Here is a 22,575-nt window from a genome sequence, read left to right on the forward strand (position 1 = left end):
GAAAGTACCATCTGATTTACTAATAAACAGTAATTAAAATATAATTCTTGATCCAAATTCCATTTAAAGCTGAAACGAGCAGCAAAATATATTGTCAAGTGTAAACAATGAGCATTAAAAATTATTCTTTCATAAAGACTATTTCAGTCAAGAGAACTACTTAAAATTTAGACACAAAGTGACTTGCAAGTATTCTAATGATTTTGGCTCAGATATGCATCCCAGGATATCAGGCAATAAGCACTTTTTAATGTAAGTAGGGAGAAGATGACACCTGAGTTTCACATCTTGAGTTACTGGTTTTTTCTGATCCTAAGCTGGGTTGAAAGGACTTAGGTCTCAAACAGATGGCCCAAAAGGTCCATGCTGTGACTGTGGCAACCGCACACACCTGATCCTGATCCAGGCCGCCAAAAAGGAGCTGATTTTTTCCACTCCTTTTTGGGCGGGCTCAGCGCAGCTTCCAGCCATATTCAGGGCATGCACTGTAAAAATGCCACGCCCCAATGTGGCCTGATGGTGTTCCTTTTGGCCAGTCTGTTTGAGGCCAATGAAAGAAGCCTTTGAAGATTTCTATATCTCTGTTTCCAGTCTTACCTTATATTTTCACATGCTGCATTTATGCCAGAACATTATGTACATTATAACAACTCGTATAAAGCCAAAACATCAGTATTAAATCTTTTCAATTATGAAATCAGTGCACTTTCTGATTCTCAACAAGTCAGCCCAGCCAGAGGTTAATAATTGATTAAATTCTCAGGTGTGATTTCCTTCAGAGAGACATATGGAGATGGACTCCTTCTCTAGAAACAACTCTAAATAGACAGCAATAATCTCATGAATTTCAAAAAGGAAAGAGGCACCACAAAACTCAAAAATAAAACTTAAGTTTATGTTTTTACTGTAATTTTAGAACGTATTTTGTATACAATCAAATATGGGAACAAAAGAACACAACCTAACTGTTGAGTTTGTATGCTGCTACTCAGATGATTTAACCAAAGTCAAACCTTGTATCCAGCTTTAGCTAAGAAATTCAATGCATTCTTCTATCCATGATTGGGTTTCCAAATGGTGGGAGAACCTGTAAAAATTTATTTTTGAAGCCCAATCTGTAAATATTTGAGCTAGCATTCAAACTGTATTCATAGGGGTACAATCATGAAACCTGCTGAATAAATACCAGCAATTAATTACAGATGTAGCTACCCTGTAATCAAAAAAGGGGTGGTAGTAAATGCAAAATTAAGCACACAATCCATTTTTCACATATGTAGCTGCTGTAGAAATCCCTTATTTGACACATATGCAAGAATATTTGGGATTTCAAACTGTGTGCGCTTTGTCAAACAGCAGCAGCCATTAAAAAAAAAAATACTGCTAAAAGCAGTTACACCTGCTTGTGCCTTTAGAATACTAGCTACACAAAAAAAATTTCAACTCAGTGCTTTATGAGAGATTTAACATGCGGACTAAAAGTAGTTGCATACATGTAGCAAAGAATGAGATCAATGACACTGGGTAATAGATTAGAAAATGCATAAGGACCTTACATGACAGGATACACGATCAGAAGAGGGAAAGAAATGACACAATTGAAGTTGGAAACAAAGGTGTGCAGATGACAAATCAGCATTATGAAGAGAATCTAAAGGCACATTTCAGATAGCACAATGATTCTTAATTTTCTTTAAAAGGAACGAGAAGTGCATGTTTAGTAATGTTCTCTGAACACAACTAAATGCTTAGTCCAAATGTTTCATAGTATTCTCCTCAGTCAATATGGCTTCTCAGCACAACTCCCATTTCAAGCAAAAACAAGAGGGAGGGGTTGAATGGCTGGGTTAGTAAAGGCTGACTGTAATAACAACATTTACTCGTCAGATCCCACTGATCTCTTCTGTGACCGTTTGCGTGGTAATCGTCTTGGTGAAGCTTTGTCTGAAGGGGAAGGGAAAAAAACGTTATTTAGTTCACTTGAAACTGGGGAATGGGGAAGAGAAAACAGTCTCATCATGCAAGAGGCAGACCCGAAAGCATTGTATATGCTTTCTCAGGTTAGCAACATGCAACTGGTAGCCAATCTCCTATTTATTCCTAAAACAGAAGGAGAGCAAACCATTCAGTTGTAGCTCTGCCATGGTACACTTCGTTTCAGTTCCTAAATCTAAATAAGAGTGCAATGGCTTGAGTTCTAAGGATGAAGGAAATACATTCCATTTTCACCTTGCAGAACAGCTAGATCTAAAAATAACTTTTACACTTATCAGCTTAAGGTTTAATTCAATTATAAAGTTAATATATTCCAAAAAGATAGAACTATACATATATTTTATAGTCAAGTAAATGTGTTAATCTTCAAAATACCACTTGATATTAAAATGATGTTCAATACAGTCATCCCTCCATATTTGCGGATTTGATATTTGCGGATTTGATTATTCACGGATTTCATTAATATGTTCTCTCTAGGAATCTCTAGGTCCTCCAGTGCAACTCTGTGGTCAACTTTAAATAAAAGTTGCACTGAAAGACCATTTGTAGCTACTCCAGTGCCATTCTATGGTCAGTGTATGTTGGACATTGACCACAGAGGTGCACTGGAGGACCTAGAGATTACTAGAGAGGTGTCCTCTCAGGTAAAAACAGTGTTTTTGTTATTTGCGGTTTTTCCATATTCATGGGGGTCTTGTTCCCCTAACCCTAGTGAATATGGAGGGACAACTGTACATGTTTTAATTCATGATGCTCAGTAAAAGTTGAAGGCGGTAAGAAAAGAGGAAAACCACATTTAGACTGAATCAACTAAGCAACCATATCTCTGAGTCCACAAGAACTGGACATGGGTACTGGTCACCAGGAGTCTTGGAAGTCTTTTGTTTACAGGGTTGCCGTAAGTCAAAGCTGACTTAATGGCAAACAACAAGAAAGAACAATTTCAGTTAGGACAACTCTTAGAAACCCAAATATAAGTAACTGGCTGGTTAGTTAAAGTTAGTGTATATAATTCAATTCCCCTCAGTTTCAGGAGTGGGCTGGATTTGGTTACCCCCCCCCCCTTAGTATTGTCAGTTAATAATGCTGTGATACGTCTTAAAAAACAGTACTACAATAGTGTAACAACAATGGAACAATCCTATTAACAGAGCTCTCTTGTTCAGTCTTGCCCTAGCAAGCTATTCCTTCCGTCAGCTCTCTAGTCAATAACCCTTCAAACCTACTTTGCCTCTCTTTTGCTTTCATGCCATTCTGCACAGCCTCTCCTATTTTTATGTTCTGTGTTTTCCACATGTCCCTTCTATTACCTTCTTGTCCTGACAATCCATTATTTCCTTAGATTCATGTTTTTCAAGCTTTGCCCAACTGCTTTTAGTCACGTTGTCTAGAGACCAGACTGTTCATATCTTGCAGCATGAATTCTAAATTTCTAGTCATAATTTTAGTATTGCCAAAAAACATGTTACGTTTTCTTTTACATTACATCACATCCCTTCATTGATCATACTTGGGCTTGTCAACAGGTAGCCCACTTCTTTCCTTCATCCTACTGATTTCTACATGCCCCCCTGCAGTATCAGTCCTAGAGGTCTCTAAAGAGAAGCCACACTTTAACACTACATGAGCCACATCTGGCCTGACCAGGAGTTAGTGCATGTCGAATGTATCCTTCTAACAGAGAATGAATATATCAGAAAATGGCAAGCACATAATACTTCTGCCCTTTCATCATGCAATTAAGCACACTCAGTTAACTCAAATGGATTGCTGTAGACATATCCAATCAATCAATAATTTTCCAGCAATTAAACACTGTCAACAGAATAATTTTGTTTGAATATTGACACTACCTAAGATATTTAACAGCTAACCTATCAAATGCGGTTAAAGCATGGCTTCTCACATCACAGAAATATGAATGAGATTTTCAAAGGCCTTATGCTATTTTACCATCACATGCAGTTATCTAAAGTACACCAATCACCAAACAAGAATGTGTTCAATGTAGAACCACCTAATTAGTGTACATATTTTAAAAACTTCAGCCCAATAGAATTTGTCTCACCTCTTCTACTTTGCACTGAAGCCACAGGAAAAACAAAACAGAAGAGACAGCAAAGATGTTAGAAAAGTCCATAAGCATTTAAAAGATCTAGCATATGACATATTTGGACTTATGTTCAAGTCAGATTGAAGCCAGCAAAATTTAGACTTCCATAGCTCCTGCAAGTCCAACCCAACAAAAGCCAAGTACCCAGCATTATTCTAATCATAAAATTAGTTATGTCTTTAAAAAAACCAGTTAATAAATCCACAGATAGAGAGCCCAAACCATTAGAAAACAAATTCAGATGATCCATTACCATGTTCCCTTTTCTAAATCAGTTCAGCATCTATAAGAAATTCCCTGCTGGAAATACCAGTTTTGATACTTACTAATTTGATTTAAAGTTTCTTGAGGAATCCAACTCATGTCAACATCATTCTGACTGGATGTCCCCATCTCTACTTTCTGAGTTGGTCTTTTTCTCTGAAGGTATTAGAAACACAATAAGCAAAATAGATCATATTTTCTTCTCAATACAAGGTTTCATGTCAAGACTTATTAAATTACAAAGTAATTCCAAGATATAAAAAACTGATGTTATGCTCATTAGATGCTAAAAACATTAACCGACTATGATCATAGGGCTGTATTACTTGGATGAAGTTTCATATCATCTACTCAATTGAATGCATTTTCCAATTCCAAATAATATAACAAAAATCTCCCTTTCTTTTATGGTAACATAAAATACACCTCATCGCTGTAAGAAAAGGGTGGGTTTTTTCTTTTCTTTTCTATAAAGCTCTTCTTGATGTCATATATCTACTCTCTTATCCTAAGGGTGACAAATACAGTATTGGGTAAAATTAAGCCAAATTTGAATGTCTGTCACAATGGAAGGATCAGGTAAAGGTTCATGTAAAACCTGGGATCTACAAATACCACACATACCACCACCAGCTGGACAGCAGAACTAAAAGTAGGAAAGTTCACACCTTTTCTGTCTGTGTGCCACTTTCTTTCTTTCTTTCTCTCTCTCTCTTTCTTTCCCATTCTCTTTATGCTGGGAAAGGGATGGAACGTTCTTGCAGAGGCTTGGGATTGTATGTCCAGGTTGCTCATGGCAATCCATATGCTTAGATTGTCTATAACATTTGATCGCATTTCACAGTTTTACAGCAATAGTAAGTACATTTCTACACCATTTATCAGTGAACTAGCACTCTCTAAATGGTTTACAACGTGTAAGCTAATTGCTCCCAACAAGTTGGGTACTCATTTTACCGACCTACGAAAGGATGCAAGGCTGAGTGGACCCTGGAGTCCTGTAGGATCTAACTCACAGCCTTGTGCCTGTGAGTGGCTGCAGTACTGGTATTTAACCACTGCGCCAACAGGGCTCCATTTTCCATTTGGTTAAGAAAATGTGTGCAGATGTGGTTCAATAAGTTGTGTTTAGTTGCCAAGAATACCACCATATGAGGATGGTCACTGAAATAAACAGGAATTGGTCCACTGTTTCGAAAAATTATTCTAGTTGTGTTCCTGAGTGTTTCTTCTTTAACAGAAAATTCAGTATAGAGGCAAAAATAACATGGAAAGAATAGGGAGATGTTCCTACATGTTCAATCTGTTTCAGCAAGTATTTTATTCTAAACTAACCTTCTGTACACGTGGAATGAAACAAGAAGTTAAGTCTTGCTTAAGTAAACAAAAACAGTTTGTAACTTCTGGACACTAGGCGTCTTCAAGGATGAATTCTTCTTTTACTAGCCTCCACTTTTCTTATGATTTTCATTTTGTTGACCAAATATCCCGATCAATTTTATTCTAACATATGGCTATAGGTGAGGCAGGCTAATCTGCTCTCCCTTTTGTCTCTATTTTGCTATTCACACTACTAAGCAAGGGAAACTGGGGCTGGCTGCTATTTACTTTGCCTATTGTAGGAAAGCACACATAGCCACAGTAACACCAGCTACAGTAGAATAACATGCTTTCCCAGCTCAAGATTTATTGTATTGCTTACCGCAGACACACTAAAAACTACCAAAAGCTTGTTTCTCCAGCCCTCTTTCACCACTTTCTCAATGCTGATGCTGCTAAAAAAACTTCAACCTGAACAGACGATGAGGGAAAGGGAGTGTGGGAAGGCATAAAAACACTTTGTAAAATGAAGCTTCTTTGTCAGAAGTTTCTTAACTGAAGCATGCCTGTAATTACATTTATGCTGCATGACCATTTTATTTTAGGGTAAACTGGCTTCTATCAAGAATAACAAAACATTGTATGTATGGTAACATGACCTTTCCCAAGGAGCTTAGAGCAATATACACAAGTTTTCCAGTTATGTACCTATCTATGTAAGTGGACAAACCCAGTGTTTGAAACAATAACCAGAAATAATACTGATAACATCCTATAATCATGAATGGGATACACAGAAGCCATTACTTACCTTCCTAGATTCTAACAGCTGATGTAAACCGATGATGACAAGAAGACCAAGTCCAGCAAGGAATACATACATAAAGATGCTTACATGTGAGGAAGAGAACACTTAGTAAGTTCCTTTTTTTAACAGGCAAGAACTACAAAAAGCATCCCTGTATTCCCTAATCAACTTAAACAAACCAGTAAATTAACTAACACCAGGTCCTATAAACTTGTTTATTTTGTAGAGTACTGTTAAAAGTTCTCAAAAGGATCCAGATTATGCAGATCCAAGAAAAGGTGTATCAAGGGACACCAGCTCGATCCAGATAAATTTAATGAGATAGCCCTATGCTTATCTAGACTGGTGTTCACAGAAATAATCAAAAAGTTTGCAGAAAACCCTACTGCACAGTGGCTCTCCAACTGATCTCCTGTGCTAAAAGCAAGATTCTCCTCTCTCCCTCTTGCACATTTGGTAACAATGAAAACCAAGAACAATCGCAATTGTTGCAAAACCCACATTCTTCTTGAAAACTATGGCCATTGGAACAGCATGCCAAAATACAAACAAAAATCCCTCTAAACCTCCCATCCTTTCTTTTTGATGGTACTGAGGTACTATTCTAAAATCAACAAACAGGGTATTTTATTACTAAGTCTTACGTTTCACCATCTAATCCATCTTCTTTTTCAATAATTGTAACAGTCTGATTGAAGACAGCATCTTGGAAGAAGTTCCCCTAAAATAAAATATGCATCACCATTAATGCCTGACAAAGATATCAGGAAAGTCCCAGCACATAGACTAATATCACTGTACACCTCCAGGGATAAACTATATTCCCTGCACTTGCTTCCAGTTTTTCTTCATTGTTGTTTACAATTTCCACACATTTCAAAATTTTACTAAGAATTGGGAACACACTAAATGGAAAAGCAGGATCTACTCAGAAAAAGAGCTTTTCTTGTAGCCATGATATAAACCCATCATGAATACTGATTAAGGGAAAAAAATGTGTCTGTGACTATCTTGTTTTTTCCCACCAAAGAGAAGCTATTCAGATTTTTAAAAAAGTACTAACTCTAAAACAAACAAAAATGTGTCTTGGGTCACGGGTGATTAAAAAAAAGTATTGATAATTGATATTTATAATTGATAAGTATTGATAATCAAAAGAACAACAAATTGATAATATTAAGGAAAGAGTCAACGGGCAAAACAAGATTTTAAAATGAATTGCTTCTTATAGGCAATATACACTTTTGACTACAAGACTAAATTAAAAAAATTATAAGAGACATAACTCACAGCCTATGTCTCATTCCAAAGTCACTTGTCACAAATTTGTCTTGGAATGTTCACTATAGTATAACTTGTAGACTAGTTACCAAAGCATTCCAGAATTAAAATGGACCTGGATGAGGGTACAGTAATTTGCCCCAGGACCTGCCCAAGGCAAATGCCTGGGCCTTGTTCCCACTTACCTGAAAATCTGATTCCTGAACTGATTCCTGAAATCAGTTCAGAAAAAATGTGGTTCCCATTATGTTTGCACCGTTTCAGAAATCAGTTCAGGAACTGGCCAGTGGCAGGGGGGCAGCTTGATGGCCTGTCCTGTCACTGGCCTCTCCTGGACCCGACATTCCTGGCCCAGCCTCCTTACTGGCTTCTTTGGCCACTGACCAGCTTCCCTGAGGCCTTTTAAAAAATTTTCCACGGCCAGAGAAGCCAGGGAGGCTGGGCTGGGGCCACTGGGGCCAGGAGAGGCCACACCATGTCAGCTGCCCCCCCCCCCGCCCCCAGGTCGGGCTGCCAGTGGGAACCAGGACAGATTTGAATCTGCCTGGTTCCCACTTGGGCTGAATCAGTTTATTTCTAAATAAATCGATTAAGCCCTCAAAACACCCCATTTCACCAGTGTCTTTTTGATGCGGGTCAAATGGACAAAAAGCATGGTCCCCCTTTCTGAATTGATTTCTGAAATCGGATTCAGTGGGAACCATGCCTGTTTAACCCGGATCACGATCCAGATTAAAAGATAGTGGGAATGAAGATCAAGATGACAACCTCCTTCTCCCAGTTCAAGGTACAGAAACTAAATGGACTGAATTTTCTTCAACAATGGTAATAGTAGTATCTTCTCACTGAATCTCAGGGCAGCATAGTTTAGAAGCTGCAATATAGGTAATGTAGCGAAAGAATCCTTCAACAAAAGAGGATGCTTGAATGTTTCAGGAAGAATAGTACCTCTTATTTGCTTATGTATATATGACTAGTACCAAAAACAAGAAATAACCTGTTTGTTTAGTGCTAATAAAATCCCAAACTGCTACTCACATTTTGATCTTTGTAATTCAGATTGATAACAAGTCCAAATGGACGACCACCCATAGGCTCCGCAGGAATGAAGGAGTATTCAAATGTGGCTTGTCTCTGTGGTGGAACAACTGTGTTCAGAGGAAGAGCTGTGAAATTCTGAATGAAGAATTGGTAATCTTGAGGGTACCGGAATGAAGCATCTAGAGACTCTATAATGAAGTCTTCTGTCCCCTTGTTAGTAAAGCCTACTAAAAACTTCACAATGTTGTTTGCTGGGAAATCTGGTGAGAAAAGATTAGGGGAAAAGGTTAAGATGCAATTCTGCATTAAAATGAGTAACTGTTGGCCAGACATAGAATGCAGCCTTCTTTACCTTCTCCTTTCACAAACAAGATGGTTGTATCTGCATTAGGTGAGGCTTTAGGTTCTCCAGATAGGTCTTCTTCCTCTTTCTCTTCTGTCTAATACAAGATAAATGTTTTTGAAAAGTCCACGATGAATAGTGAACCAATGAATGTCCAGACACTATAAGGCTGCTATTGCAATTTCCCCCTTCAATGAATTTCCAGATCCAACATGCACTGGATTTCTTAAGAGACTGCATAGCAGCATCCTACCACAGTGCCGCGTGTGGATCCTTCTTCAATCCTTAGGAAGTTTGCCATCAGGCTTAAGGTAGATATAGAAAAGTAAAATTCTAACAGCACATCCCTGGGTCAAAGCTATTAGCCAGGAAAAATATATTTCTAGATCCTAATAAATAGCAATCACACTTTTATGGAACAACTTAAGACCAAGATTTTTCAAATACTGTATTTCATATACACACAATGTACAATCACTTCATCCCATACTTAACAGTTAAAATTTGTTTCAGAACAACGCTCCAACAGGGTTGAAAACACACCTGAAGTTTTTTAATGCTACCGGAATTACATTTAAATCTTAAGTATAGGAGTATAGGAAAAAGGAAAGTTATCATTAATGCAAAGAATGCATAACACTATAACTGACAAGCCCTTTCTGGCACTTCCCTGTTTCAAGGTGGCAGGAATATAATAAATATCCTCCCATGTGCTTTGGGAAAGGGTTAAGGAAGTTCAAAGAAATAAATTAGGTAAAGCAACATGCTACCTTAAGCTAAAAAAAGAGAGATATAAAAAACCTAATAATGATACTATCAAGTACATATAATAAAAAAGATCAAGACATAGTCTTATAACTGATTGGGCAACTGTTTATGGTTACATTGATCCCCCAAGGAACCTTGGATGGCCACTCTGCCCACAGCCACCTACATAAACAAATCAGGATTTTTCTCCCATCTCTCACACACTATGGGCTGTGGTGGCATTCTGCCACATTTCCGGCCCTCTGTAGGCTGCTTTAGGCCCAGGAGAGGGCTTTTTAAAACTTCTGGATAACGTCTTATTTGAAAAAGGGCCTCTCCTGGATAAAATGGCTGTGGGGCAAGGGAAGGAATGTGTCAAAGCTGCCCCACCGAAGCTGTCTGGGGGCATACATTTTTTTAATCTGGGAGACCACATGTGGTCCAGAGGCTACTCTTTTCCCGTAAATGTCCTACATAATGGTTAAGCAAATGAATATTGAGATAAAAAAATAGTGTTGTGATTTTGCACCAAGGTACCAAAAAACAAACAAACAAAACCCAGCTAGCTGAATTTTAGGCAGGTCAAATGGACAGAAAGCAGATATGTTGTTTTGCCATGTTATGACTGTCAAGTCATCTAAGGGCTAAGTTTGATTATGTACAATACCACTACAGTAAATTCTGTTGTAACACTAGTGCTTTTAAAACTGCATTTCATGGTTTTTGAAGCCTATCAGATTGTAATAGTATAGCACCTTGTAGTCACCATAAACATTATGAACCACATGGCCTTCTAAGGATAAATCTACTTGACATACTGGAGGATTACACACTAGAGGAGAAAGACATGTCATGGTGGTCTCAGGCTTGGAACCTTATGAAAAAATGATCAAAACCCCAGATTTCCAAAGTGTAATTCTTTGCCCCACAAACAAGGATCTTCCTTCAACAAAGTGTCCCACTTCATGTATTTTGTTAGCTGGCAGTGCTGCTCCTTGTTTGTTTCTACTAGTAAGGTCTACCTAGGTTATGTCCAATTTTCAACCAGGTCAACTCAAAACTCTAGAGCCCTCTATGACAATTTTGTATACTCCTGGTTCAGGATGTAAATAATACTCTCATATTGCAAATACATTGTTTTTTTGCTAATTTCTTTTAATTGCAAAACTTTTCTGAAATGGAAAATAGCTGTGAAGTGTGCAATATGGGGAAATGGGCAAAACCCCTTAGAATCTCATTCAGTGAGAACATTTCTAAAATTTGTCCTTGCATTCTTACTCTTCATAAAAGCTAGCTACTCCAAAGATAATGAAGTTGAAGACTATTCATTTTTGGAACAGAAAAAAAAACTCCTTGCAAAAGTACCAATTCCGTGGGTTCATCCTCTTCAACTTCAGCTTCATCATCTTCATCTTCAACTACTGTATCTTCCATTGCTTCCTCATCTTCTGTAGCATCTTGAGCAGCCACAAGCAAGCCAGAACCTAGAAACAAATATTTGAAAAATAATTTTTAAAATTTCTTTGATGAAATGACACTAGCAATGGTCATCTTAATTTGAACTTTGCTTACAAAAGTTTCACCTCCACACAAATTTATTTAGATCAGCATTAGGCAAAGTGTGGCCCTGGAGCAGCCAGCAACCCCCCAAATCTTTTGTTTTAAATAAGCCTCTGATCCCTTCAAACTCTCAGGACCACACTTTTCTAGCTGAAAAGAAAAGGTGAATTGTTGACCTTTCAGATGGGTTAAAGAAGCTCCTGTACTGCTTAACATTTTAAGAACACCAGGTTTTGACTTTTGGCCACTTCTCTCTGTGTGTTCATTTTTTTTTTTTTTTGTGGCAATTTTGAAGGGTGTCAGGACAGAGAACTGACCCTCAAACCCAATGCAATTGTCTATCCTTGATTTTTAGACAGACATGAACATGCCACACAACCAATATACTGTAATGGGATTTATCAATGGGATACTTGCCAATGTTAGGGAAACAAACTTTAAAACAAATATGAAAAAGAAAAAAACTTATTTTACCCAGCATTCAGGGATACACTTATGCTTATTCTAATGTTCACAGAGCAGTTATTTACTTGTCTACATATGACTGACTGTATATATAGATATCACCTGATGGCCACTAACAATCAAATAGAAATCAAACTAGAAACAGAAGATGGAGAAGCTGCATTGTATTTGCAAAAACAGAAGCAGGAGCAGATTGTGGCGCAGATCATGAACTGCTAGTATCAAAATTAAAGCTAAAGAAAAACGCTAACATCATGGCAAAATACAACCCAAAGAACATCTCCATAAAATTTAAAGATCATGTAAAAAATAGCTATGCAATATTTGGCCTAACTGACCAGAAGCCAAAAGAAGTGGACTGAAACCAGGGACATTGTCAGGAAGAAATGCCAAGAGCCAAAAAGAAAGGAAAGCTTCAATGGATGACAGTTAAAACTCTTCAAGCAGTTAAGGAAAGATGAGAAGCAAAAGTGAAAAGTGACAGTAATAAGAGTCAGATCTCTGCCATCATTCAATGATTTGTGTGGAGGAACAAGGAAAACTACTATGATAATCAATAATCAAATAGAAGATAGCTACAAGGAAGAACAAAATATCTCTTCTAAAAGATCAGAGAAACCAAAAGGAAGTTTAAACCCAGAATGGGAATGCTCTATGACTAGCAGAGAGGAAAACATTACATGACCAAGTAGAAATAAAAAGATGATGGAAACAATATACAGAAGAATTATATAAATGACATCAAAGGATGATAGAGTCGCTGAAGGAAGAATAATTTAAAGATGTACTGTACCTACAATTTTAGAAAGTGAAATGGAAGCTACACTTGGGAGAAACTGATCACCAGGAACAGATGACATACCAATACAGTGCACCATTCCCTTGCACAGGAATCCATTCTGGACTCCCCCCACCCCCACATAAGGGAAAAAACTTGTAAAGTCAAGCTCCATTAGAAGTAATGGGGCTTGTGCCTGCGGTGTGACACACATTACCTCTTCCTGGCACACCGAGGCTTCTTCCAGTGCAGGCTTCCAGCATATGCTAGAAGCTGTGTAAGCCACGTATAACGCGGGTGCACTGTACCGCTGCTTCAGTCTGTAGAGCCATAGGGGTGAAACAGACCGCCCCAAAAAGGTGGATTGGGGCCACTCCAACACTGCTTGTTTTGGCAAGGTAGCAACCACATGCCATGGCCCTAATCAGGAGTGGAAAAGATTCACTCCTATTTGGGTCAGTAAAAAGTTGCCATAGGCAGCCCCGCTGCAACCCCAGGGCAGCTTCAAGCTGCTCTGGAGATGTATGGCATCAAAACACCATGTCCCCAGAGCAGCTTGAAGCCACTCCTGTCTGAACAGCTTCCAAGTGGCTTCGGGATGTGCTGCATCAAAACAGCATGCTGCCAGGAAGCTGGCTTTTACGGCCAGCCTGTTTGGCCCTATAATCTACTCGAGTTCTAGTTAAAATCTGTGAACAAATATAGAAAACAAAAGAATGTTCCACCAATTGCAAATGTTCAATATACATTCCAATCTCAGAGAAAGGGGACACCAGGACTGCAGTAACAGCAGGATCATTGCATTAACTTCCCATGCAATGCCCCACTTTACTTTCATGGGAAGTTAATGCAATGATCCTGCTGTTATTGCAGTCCCTGGTGTCGCCTTTCTATAACCTGGTGTCCCCAATTCTACAACCAAGACTTACCACATATAAAGTGATCAGAATGGAGACCACACTCTAGAAATCAGAAGACATCTAGGACCTGAAAGGGCAGCTAAGGAACTAGACAAGATACTGGAGTTTAGAGATAGCTCACTGAATACTAAGGTTGAGATTGTCCATGCCATTTTAGTTCCCATTTCTATGAATGGTTGTGAAAGTTGGACAGTGAGAAAAACATACAGGAAGAAAATGAATTCATCTGAAATATGGTGCTAGAGAAGAGTTCTAATGATGAAAAGACAAATAAATGGTTGCAATAGCAAATCAAACCTGAACTCTCTCTAGAAGTCAAGATGACTAAACTGAGGAAGTAAGTTCAAGTCTACAAAAGCTCATACTGCCAAGTTCTCTCTTTCAGTTAGTCTCAAAGGTGCTACAAGATCCTTTTGTAAACTGAGACTGTTGTACTTTGACCACATTATGAGAATACGTTATTCACTAGAAAAAAGGAAATAACACTTGGTAAGGTAGAAGACAGTAAGAAAAGAGGAAAACTGTATTTCATAGGGATAGACTCAATCAACGAAGTGATAGTCCTGAGTCTGCAAGACCTGAGTAGGGCTGTTGATAATAGGATTTGGAGATCTCTCATTCATAGGGTCGCTATAAGTTGAAGCTGGCTCTGTTGATTGCAAGATTGGCAGGTCGGCAGTTCGAGGCCCGGGTGCTGCATGATGGGGTGAGCTCCCATCACTAGTCCCAGCTTCTGCCAACCTAGCAGTTCAAAAGCATGCAAATGCAAGTAGATAAACAGATACCACTCCAGTGGGAAGGTAAACAACATTCTGTGCACATGATCACAGAGTAGTCTCTGACAACGCTGGGTCTTCGGCTTAGTAACAAAGATGAGCACTGCCCCCTATGGTTGGACCGACAACCTTTCAATGGGGAACACTATTACCTTACCTTTACCTAACCACTACTATTAAGCCAGGTATAATACAAATTATTTAAACTATCTATAAATAATCCTATTAGGCAGCTTTTAGTATGATAAAAATGATAATACAGTTATAATTCAACAAATACATAACCATAAAACACTAGCAGGTACCAATCACAATTATTTATTTATTTAGGTATTTATATCCCGCCTTTCAGCCCTAATGGCTCTCAGGGCGGCTTACATTTATTATTTTTTTAACCAGACAGTTCCCTGCCCGCAAGCTTACAATCTAAAAGACACGACACAAAAGGAGAAGGGAATGGTGAGGGGGGAGGGGATCAGGTCCAGCATTCTTCTCTCCCTCTGAGGCCTGGACCAAGGCAGATGGACCGGAGGGAGGGCTCTGCTTCTTCCAGGCAGGCCTGGTGGAGCTCGCCTGCCTCTCTCCCCTTCAAGATGGTGGCTGAAGGGAGGGCTAGTCTTCTTCCAGGCAAGGCAGCTGGAGCTCGCCTGCCCCTCTCTCTCCCTTCAAGATGGTGGCTGAAGGGAGGGTTTGAATAATGCTATTTAAAACCAACCAAATAATGCCACTAAAACTAACAGGACCGCAGCATCTTTTAAGTGCTCCCTAAAATCTTTTAAATGCTGTACAGCATGGATGTCAAGCAAATCAAGTCAATTAATGTGTGAGAGGAGCCCATTTCCCAGGAAAGAGCTACTGAACTGAGAGAGAACACTGGTAAAGGGTGAGCTTTCCTTTGACCATGTCCATCAAGATCTCAAGGTGTTGAACACTGTGACTTGCCACAAGCATGCTCTTTTCCTTTTTTTTTCAGTGACAGACAGGAGTTTATTTATTTCATTTGTATGCCGCCTTTCTCCCAGAAGGGACTCAACACAGAGTTGGTAGTGGTGGCTACATAAGTTCCCATTCTCTCCTTTGATGTCATTCCGAGGAGATCCAGGTGTGGAAATATCTGTGAATTCTTTATCCATGGATTCAACCATCCACAGCTTGAAACTATTTTCGAAATACTTTCCAAAAAGGAAACCTTGGTTTTGCCATTTTATATAAGGGACACCATTCTGCTATGCCATTGTATCTAATGGGACTTCAGTATCCATAGAATTTAGTATCTACAAGGAGTTCTGGAACTAAACCCCAATAATACCAAGGGCCCACTGTATAACTGTTTCTTTCTTTCCTGGAAATTTACAACAGATAAACACAGGCCCATGAAAAAGCAATGCTTTATAAGATTCAGAAATTTTAAGCTTTTTAAAATCTTAAAATTTTAATTCTTTTTCCTGGTAAATATGCTCGCTTTATATTATTATCAGAGACACCTTCAGGACGCCACATCAAAGTTGATGGCTCTGCAAGAGCCCATGGAAGAACCTACTAGGAACCTGGTAGCCAGGCTAGTCTGTTCATAGTCTAAGCCAGATGCTGGGCCTGTGGGAGAAGAGCCTGAATACAGAAATCTTGGCAATGAGAATGTCTCTCATCTGCTAGGATACCTGTTTCATTGCACCTTGTATAAAAAGACTTGGTCAGCAAGTGCACTACTTGCATAAGCTCAGTGAAGTGTGCCTGTTGCTGAAACCATGCCAAAAATGGTACAGTACATACTTATGAAGCTTCCTTGCCAAAAAACATGGAATCTCAAGTCCCATGGTTTTTAATGGGAGCATGCATGTGCTGCCATATGCATGTACCACCATTAAGGCCAATGGGGCTTGCCATCCACAGATGTTCATCCACTAATGGAGATTTCACCCAGTCCCATTATTTTATTTTATTATTATTGAAAAAAGTGTGTAGCTTTTTGGTAACTCCTCAAATGACTTAAAAGTTTAAGACTAACATCTTGGTTCGATTTAAATGTCCATTTAGGCATTTGTTAGAATAGACCTATCACTTTATAGTCATTAAATATTTTGAAAATAAATGGTGGATTACAATATTGGAATACAAGTATGAACTTATATGGAAGAAGACTTGCAAAGTCTTTCCTTTATTTTCCAAATATCTTTAGTCATTTTATTTTAAGAATTTCAAAACCTTCATGGAAGGCTCCTCAATTATTTTTTTTCTAAACAGTAAACATAAAGGAAGTTTTTAACCACAGCAGGCCATTCAGACTTTTCCAAGCAACAGCACATTTTCAAGCTTTGTTACTCTATATTTTAGAGGACATGATGATGTGGCATTCTACTGGAGAGGAGGGAGTGGATTCAACATCTGTTAGGCAGCCAGACACAGCCCCAAGAATTAAATGAAGTGCTACCCTTCAGTCCTTTAGAATGAGTATTGTGGAAAATAATTTACTGTAAATGTAAAATAGACTGAAACTACATCATATTTTTTTGGATAACAGGAGGAATTGTGAAACTGTACAACTCTCCAACACAATATACTGTTAGCCAAAGCAACTGAAAGACAAGGGGCACACACTCCAGAATGCACATGCATGACTGAAATGACTTTTCATATAATGTGTCCATAAATCTCTCCCAATAAAGTAAGGATTGTGTATCTATGATATTTCCACAAATCCAATCAGACCTTTGCCTATATTCTAACACAGAAAAACAGCAAGACACAAGAAAACAGAAGTACAACTTGGATAATAAGCATAAAAACGTTCTGAACAGGCTACCCAAACAGCTGGTAGATCACAAAATCTAAGAGACACAACATATATATCTGAATGTCACCCCATCCAAGAACATGTGGAAGTGTAAAGCCACAACTATGATATATCCACCAGAAATCAAGACATTTTGAAGTACGCTGCTTATAATCTGATAAGAATTAGGTTTTAAGTATGGTATATATAACTTAATACTTCATGCCATTAAACCAACATTAAATTTTCGAAGGAATAGATAGAATCAAGGAAGCTGTCTTCAAATGGGATTAACAGACAATAAGTGGACAAAAGAAGATTAATGGACATAAATGTAAAGCTGGAGTGGGCAACGTATCTTCCCTTTATCCATGCATGGTGATGGGGACAATCCTCACTTTAGTATTCAGAGTTATACCTTTGCATTTTAGGATCTTGTCCAGTTCTTTCATTGCTGCTCTTCCCAATCCTAGTCTTCTTTTTATTTCACTGGGAACTCCCACAAATGGTTTGTTGATGGAGCATTCCTGCTTCTCCCTGGGATAAATCCTCTTAGATCGCGATGTGTGTGAAAATCTTTGCCGTAATCGTGCGACTTTCCCGGCAAAATGCCCTTTTAATCCACTGATTTTCCCCATGTGATAGTCTCCAAAGAGTTCCCATACTTTGGATTCAATAAAGCGGTCAACAAAGAAGAAGACAAGCTTCTAAAATGCAAAGATATAATTCTGAATACGAAAGTGAGGATTGTCCCCATCAGCATGCATGGATATGAAAGCATGAAAGTGAAAAATGCGGGGGGGGGGGGGGGGGAGAAAATCAACTCATTTGAGATGTGGTGCTGGAGAAGACAGCTGAGGATATTGTCGACAGTCAAGATGACAAATACATTGGTTCTAGAACAGATCAAGCCCGAACTCTCCCTGGAAGCTAAAATGACCAAACTGAGACTGTTGCACTTCGGCCACATCATAAGAAGAAATTACTCATTAGGAAAGACAATAATGCTGGGGAAGGTGGTGGGCAGAAGAAAGAGAGGAAGACTGCATGCCAGATGGATGGACTCAATCAGAGAGGCAATGGGCCTGAGTCTGCAGGACCTAAGCAGAAAGGTTGAAGACAGGGGGTCTTGGAGAAGTCTCATCCACAGGATCAGCATGAGTCGAGGTCGACTTGAGGGCAGTTAACAACAACAACAACAGCAACAATGGGAGATTAATAAATGATTCCTCCCAAAATAGTAGATAAGAATTATTTACTCCTACAGAGCAGCTATTACCTATACAAGATATAAGCAAGGAGCAAAGTGTACTTTCTATTTGGATTTTTTTAGAAGAGAGAATGCAGCATCTTACAGAGAACTGTGCAGCTGCAAAACTTAATAGTCCTTTGCTGCTTTTGTGTTTAAATTGTGTCCAGAATATTATGAACAGGTGTTTGAGCAGAACTAACCTCACAGTAGAAAGGTGTTGGCTGTGAAATCTAAAGGTACCAGTTTGTGAGTGGAAATCAGTACAGATTAAGTCTCCCTTATTCCAAAATATCCTAAAATCCAAAACTGTCCACATGGGTGGCTGAGATAGTGGCAGTTTTGCTTTCTGACTGTTCAGTGTACACAAACTTTGTTTCATATACGAAATTATTAAAAACATTGTGTATAAAATTATCACCAGGCTATAGGTGTAAGGTGTATAGGAAACATAAATGGATTGCATGTTTAGACTTGGGCCCCATGAAATCATGAAATTCACTCCCTTGCTCCACTCTGTAGTACTCCAAATGGGGCCAATACATTCCCAGCAATTTGTAAGATATGACACAATCAATTTGTCAGCCTTCTCAGGGAAGCACTGTGTTACTACTGCATTTATTAGGCGTATGCATGGAAGACTGAATTCACAGCAACTGCAGGTAATCAGAAACATATGTAACTGGCACTTCAACATTAAGGAGTGATCAGGTCCAGTTCTAATATTAGTAGTGAAGAGGCCCTCACACACTCCTAGCCCCCATTTAAACGTACTGGGAGCGTAAGAGTTATAAACTAGACATATTATGCAGATGGACACAATGTCTGATATCTGTTTCTACACCACTTTTACTTCTATTAATGCAAAACTACTGATGTCCTTATCCAGCAAAAAATGGCTCCAACCAATCATTTATGGAGACTCCAAGACAAATTAACTGTAATAAGACAAACACTACAAAAACCACCACATATTGTCTCTCTAAGAAGTTTATAAGAGGATTTTTTTCATAAATCAGACACTAGCCGGTTTGCTGCTTGCATCTTTAACCATTTGTGGTTTTCTGGTTTTGGGGATTATTTTTTTTAAAAGAACAAAGATTCATTTTGGGATGTCTGCTCTGAATCTTAGCAAACCTTCAAGCGGGGTCAAATCATGAAGCTGAGCATGACTGTACTACGTTAGGCGTATCTGTGTTGTGATTTCTGTGGGAGGGAAGTTCAGTAATCTCAGCAGCCTCAACCTCTTGGGCAACACAGCATTCGAGACAAAAACCAGGAGCAAGGATTTCAGAGAAGGTTATTTATATGCAGGGCACACACCCGCTCCCAAATGTACACCCCCTTTAACAGCAAATATTACCTGTGGTGAGTACTGTATGTATATTTATATGGAAGAATAAATGTTATAATAAGGCTTTAATCACAGTCACAAACTCTCTTACAATTACAATTTTAAGGTGTTCAAATAGTGCAGAGTTGCAAACCACGCATAAAGGTTTCTCTCGCAATTTTGCAATACCTCTCTAGTTTTGTAACCTTTAATTCTTCCAAGTGTATAGCATTTGGTTTTGTGACATTATTGTGGCTGTGTGCCTCCAAGCTGTTTTGAACTCATGGCAACCTGAGATGGTTCGCCACTGCCATCCTCCGAGGCTGAGAGACTGTGTCTTACCCAGGCTCCCTTAATGGTTTTCTATGGGTTTGAACCCTGGTTTCCAGAGTCCTAGCCCAATGCTCAAACCACAATACCATGCTGCATCAACTCTTAGTGTTAAGGTATCCCCACAAGGAGAAGCTGTCTAGGTGTATGTGTACGTTTGGGGGGACAGGACCTAGGTTGAGCCTGAACCCTCCTTGGAAGCCAAGATGACCAAACTGAGGCTGTCCTATCTTGCCCGCATCATGAGAAGGCAGGGCTCTTTAGAAAAGACTAGGAGAAGTAGAAAGAGAGGAAGGGCACATGCCAGATGGCTGGACTTAATCTGTAGGACCAGAGCAGTGGAGGGCAAGGGGGCTTGGAGATGGCTCAGCCAAAGGGTCGCAAGTAACAACAACAAGCGCAGTATAAATAAATGGAGGTACATAACGTGGCGTAGTGGCCTGAGCGTTTGAGGAAGGCCATGGCAAACCCCCTCTGAAGAAATCTTGTAAGAAAACTCCTTAGGGCCACCAGGGACTCATTCCCACTATCTTTTAAACCGGATCACAAATCGGTTCAAACCAGTTTAAATGACCCTGGTTTGCACTTGAACCGAATCGCTTAGGGAGCTGATCCATGCGCTAGAGAACCATTTAACCCGCATCTTTTTGAAGCTGATTTTTAAACCCTGCGTCTTCTGGGATAAATCAGTCCGGCATGAGCGTGAACCGGAGGCAGATCAGGACTGATTTAACATCTGACCTTCATCCGGCTGGAGCGGGTCCATTTTAACACCGATTCACTCACAGAGGAGAACCACCAGTGGGCTGCTTCATTTTCATTTTATTTTGGGGCGATGGAGGGGGAAAACGTAGTGCGCGGACCACCCAAAAGTGACTTGTTTGGGAAGGCGGCCATGAATTAATGAGCTTGCAGCTGTAAAGTGCTTAAACACTGTGCGTTCAGTATGAAAAGCGGTATATAAATGAAGCTGTTTGTTTTAATGAAGGCACACAACAACACAGGTGGGTACAACGGGTGCGTACATGTGTGTGAAGTGACACGTCAGAGCCAGGAGGGAGGGAACCCAACAGTCAGGAGCCCCTCCCTCCTTCCCTCCCTGCGCCTTGGAAGCGAGCAACTCCCTCAGGAGCTCTCCCCGTTTCAAATTATAACGACCTCCCTGCCCCCCCCCCCAAATAACGGCCGCTTCCCAACCGCCCCTCGCGGGCAGCAGGCACGCGCCCCTGACCCACAGCGCATGCGCACTCCTCGCAACTCTTCCCCCCCCCTCACCTGGGCCGCTTCGGCCGCCGCCGCCGAGAAGCAAGGCGGCCGGGAAAACGAGCAGCGCCACCAGCAGCAGTTGGGAGAAAGACCTCTTCATGGTAGTAGCAGCCGGCGCCCTCCTCAGCAACAGTGAGTACTTCTTTCCCTTGCCGCCACGCAATGGCGAGAGGATCCCGTCCGGCCCTAAGCCCCGCCTTCCTCGCCGTGACGTCACTGCTCCGACCCCGCCCACCCTTCTTTCCAAGCGAAAGGCGGACGTGGCTTCCCTTGGAAGGAGGGAAAGGGAGGGTCACGTGAGGAGGCGCCGTTACTCCTCTTCCGCCGTGTTTCCCCCTCGCGGCTTAATAGCAGCTGCGCATGCGCAGTAACCACATAACTGTCTTTCACTTCCATACACGTAATTTGTGCTCTTACGTTGCCCGTGCGCATGCGCACCGGCTCCACTGTGGGCCATTTTCCCTTGGCTGCAGCCGCGCTGCAGAATTAGTCCACTTACCGCTTTTTTAACGCTCATGGCTCAGTGCTATGGAATTCTGGGAATTTTAATTTGGGGAGCTGTTTAGCAGCCTCTGGTGCCGTCCGCAACAAACTACAAATCCCAGAATTCCATAGCCTTGAGGCAGGGCAATTAAAGAGGCGTGTGACTGGGTCACTTCTGCAGTGCAGATGTAGTTCTTGAGTAAACTGAATACATTCAAGATTATGTGCGGTGTCCTACTCCCTCATAAGAAGAAGACTGGAAACCAGGCACTTTTCAGCGCTTTCACACTGCAGATATAAAGCGGTTTAACACCACTTTAACTGCCTTGAGTCCATCTTGTGCAATCTTGGGATTTGTAGTTTGGTGAGGCCTTAACAGCCTCGCTTGTAGTTTTTGCTGTTTCTGGGTGTGCCTTCGTGTGATTTCTGACTCAGGGCAACCCTAAGGCGAACCTATCACAGGGCTTTCTTGGCCAGATTTGTTCAGAGGAGGTTTGCCCTTGCCTTCCCTTGAGGCTGAGAGAGTGTGACTTGGCTTTCCATGGCTGAGCGGGGATTTGAACCCTGGCCTACGGAGTCCTACACTGTAGAACTAATACAGCTTGGCACCACTTGAAGTGCTGTAGCTCCATCAAATCATTTGTAGTTTTACAAGGTCTTTCGCCTTCTCTCCAAAGAGTGCTGCTGGTGCCTCACAAAACTGCGAATCCCAGGATTCTGTAGGATGGAG

The 22,575-nt window shown here is 40.2% G+C and overlaps 1 protein-coding gene across 3 annotated transcripts; it reads right to left on the reverse strand.

Moving 5' to 3' along the window:
- Nucleotides 1-874: 874 nt before the first annotated feature.
- SSR1 (signal sequence receptor subunit 1) lies at nt 875-21,610 on the reverse strand. Of its 3 annotated transcripts, none has more exons than XM_089516690.1 (8): nt 21,372-21,598; nt 11,281-11,399; nt 9,178-9,265; nt 8,823-9,085; nt 7,148-7,224; nt 6,507-6,585; nt 4,438-4,531; nt 875-1,944 (listed from the first exon to the last, which is right to left on the reverse strand). In XM_089516690.1, exons 1-8 carry the CDS (start codon nt 21,460-21,462, stop codon nt 1,877-1,879), a joined length of 879 nt encoding a protein of 292 aa, XP_089372816.1. In that variant the 5' UTR covers nt 21,463-21,598; the 3' UTR covers nt 875-1,876. The 3 variants fall into 3 exon arrangements, with proteins under 3 accessions (XP_089372816.1, XP_089372818.1, XP_089372817.1); XM_089516692.1 differs by lacking the exon at nt 21,372-21,598 and adding an exon at nt 21,122-21,195; XM_089516691.1 differs by lacking the exon at nt 875-1,944 and adding an exon at nt 3,976-4,081 and having other exon boundaries at nt 21,372-21,610.
- Nucleotides 21,611-22,575: the final 965 nt, after the last annotated feature.

The sequence above is a fragment of the Sceloporus occidentalis genome, unplaced genomic scaffold (genome assembly GCF_023333645.1).
Source record: "Sceloporus occidentalis isolate IW3139 unplaced genomic scaffold, rSceOcc1.0.p SCAF_3, whole genome shotgun sequence".
Classification (NCBI taxonomy): domain Eukaryota; kingdom Metazoa; phylum Chordata; class Lepidosauria; order Squamata; family Phrynosomatidae; genus Sceloporus; species Sceloporus occidentalis.

Coding starts and splice junctions, on each gene's coding strand:
- SSR1 (XM_089516690.1), bottom strand. CDS start 21,462: ATGAAGAGGTCTTTCTCCCAACTGCTGCTGGTGGCGCTGCTCGTTTTC. Junction 11,400..21,371: donor CGGCGGCCGAAGCGGCCCAG/GTGAGGGGGGGG, acceptor ATTTGTTTCTAG/GTTCTGGCTTGCTTGTGGCT. Junction 9,086..9,177: donor CTTGTTTGTGAAAGGAGAAG/GTAAAGAAGGCT, acceptor TTTTCTCACCAG/ATTTCCCAGCAAACAACATT.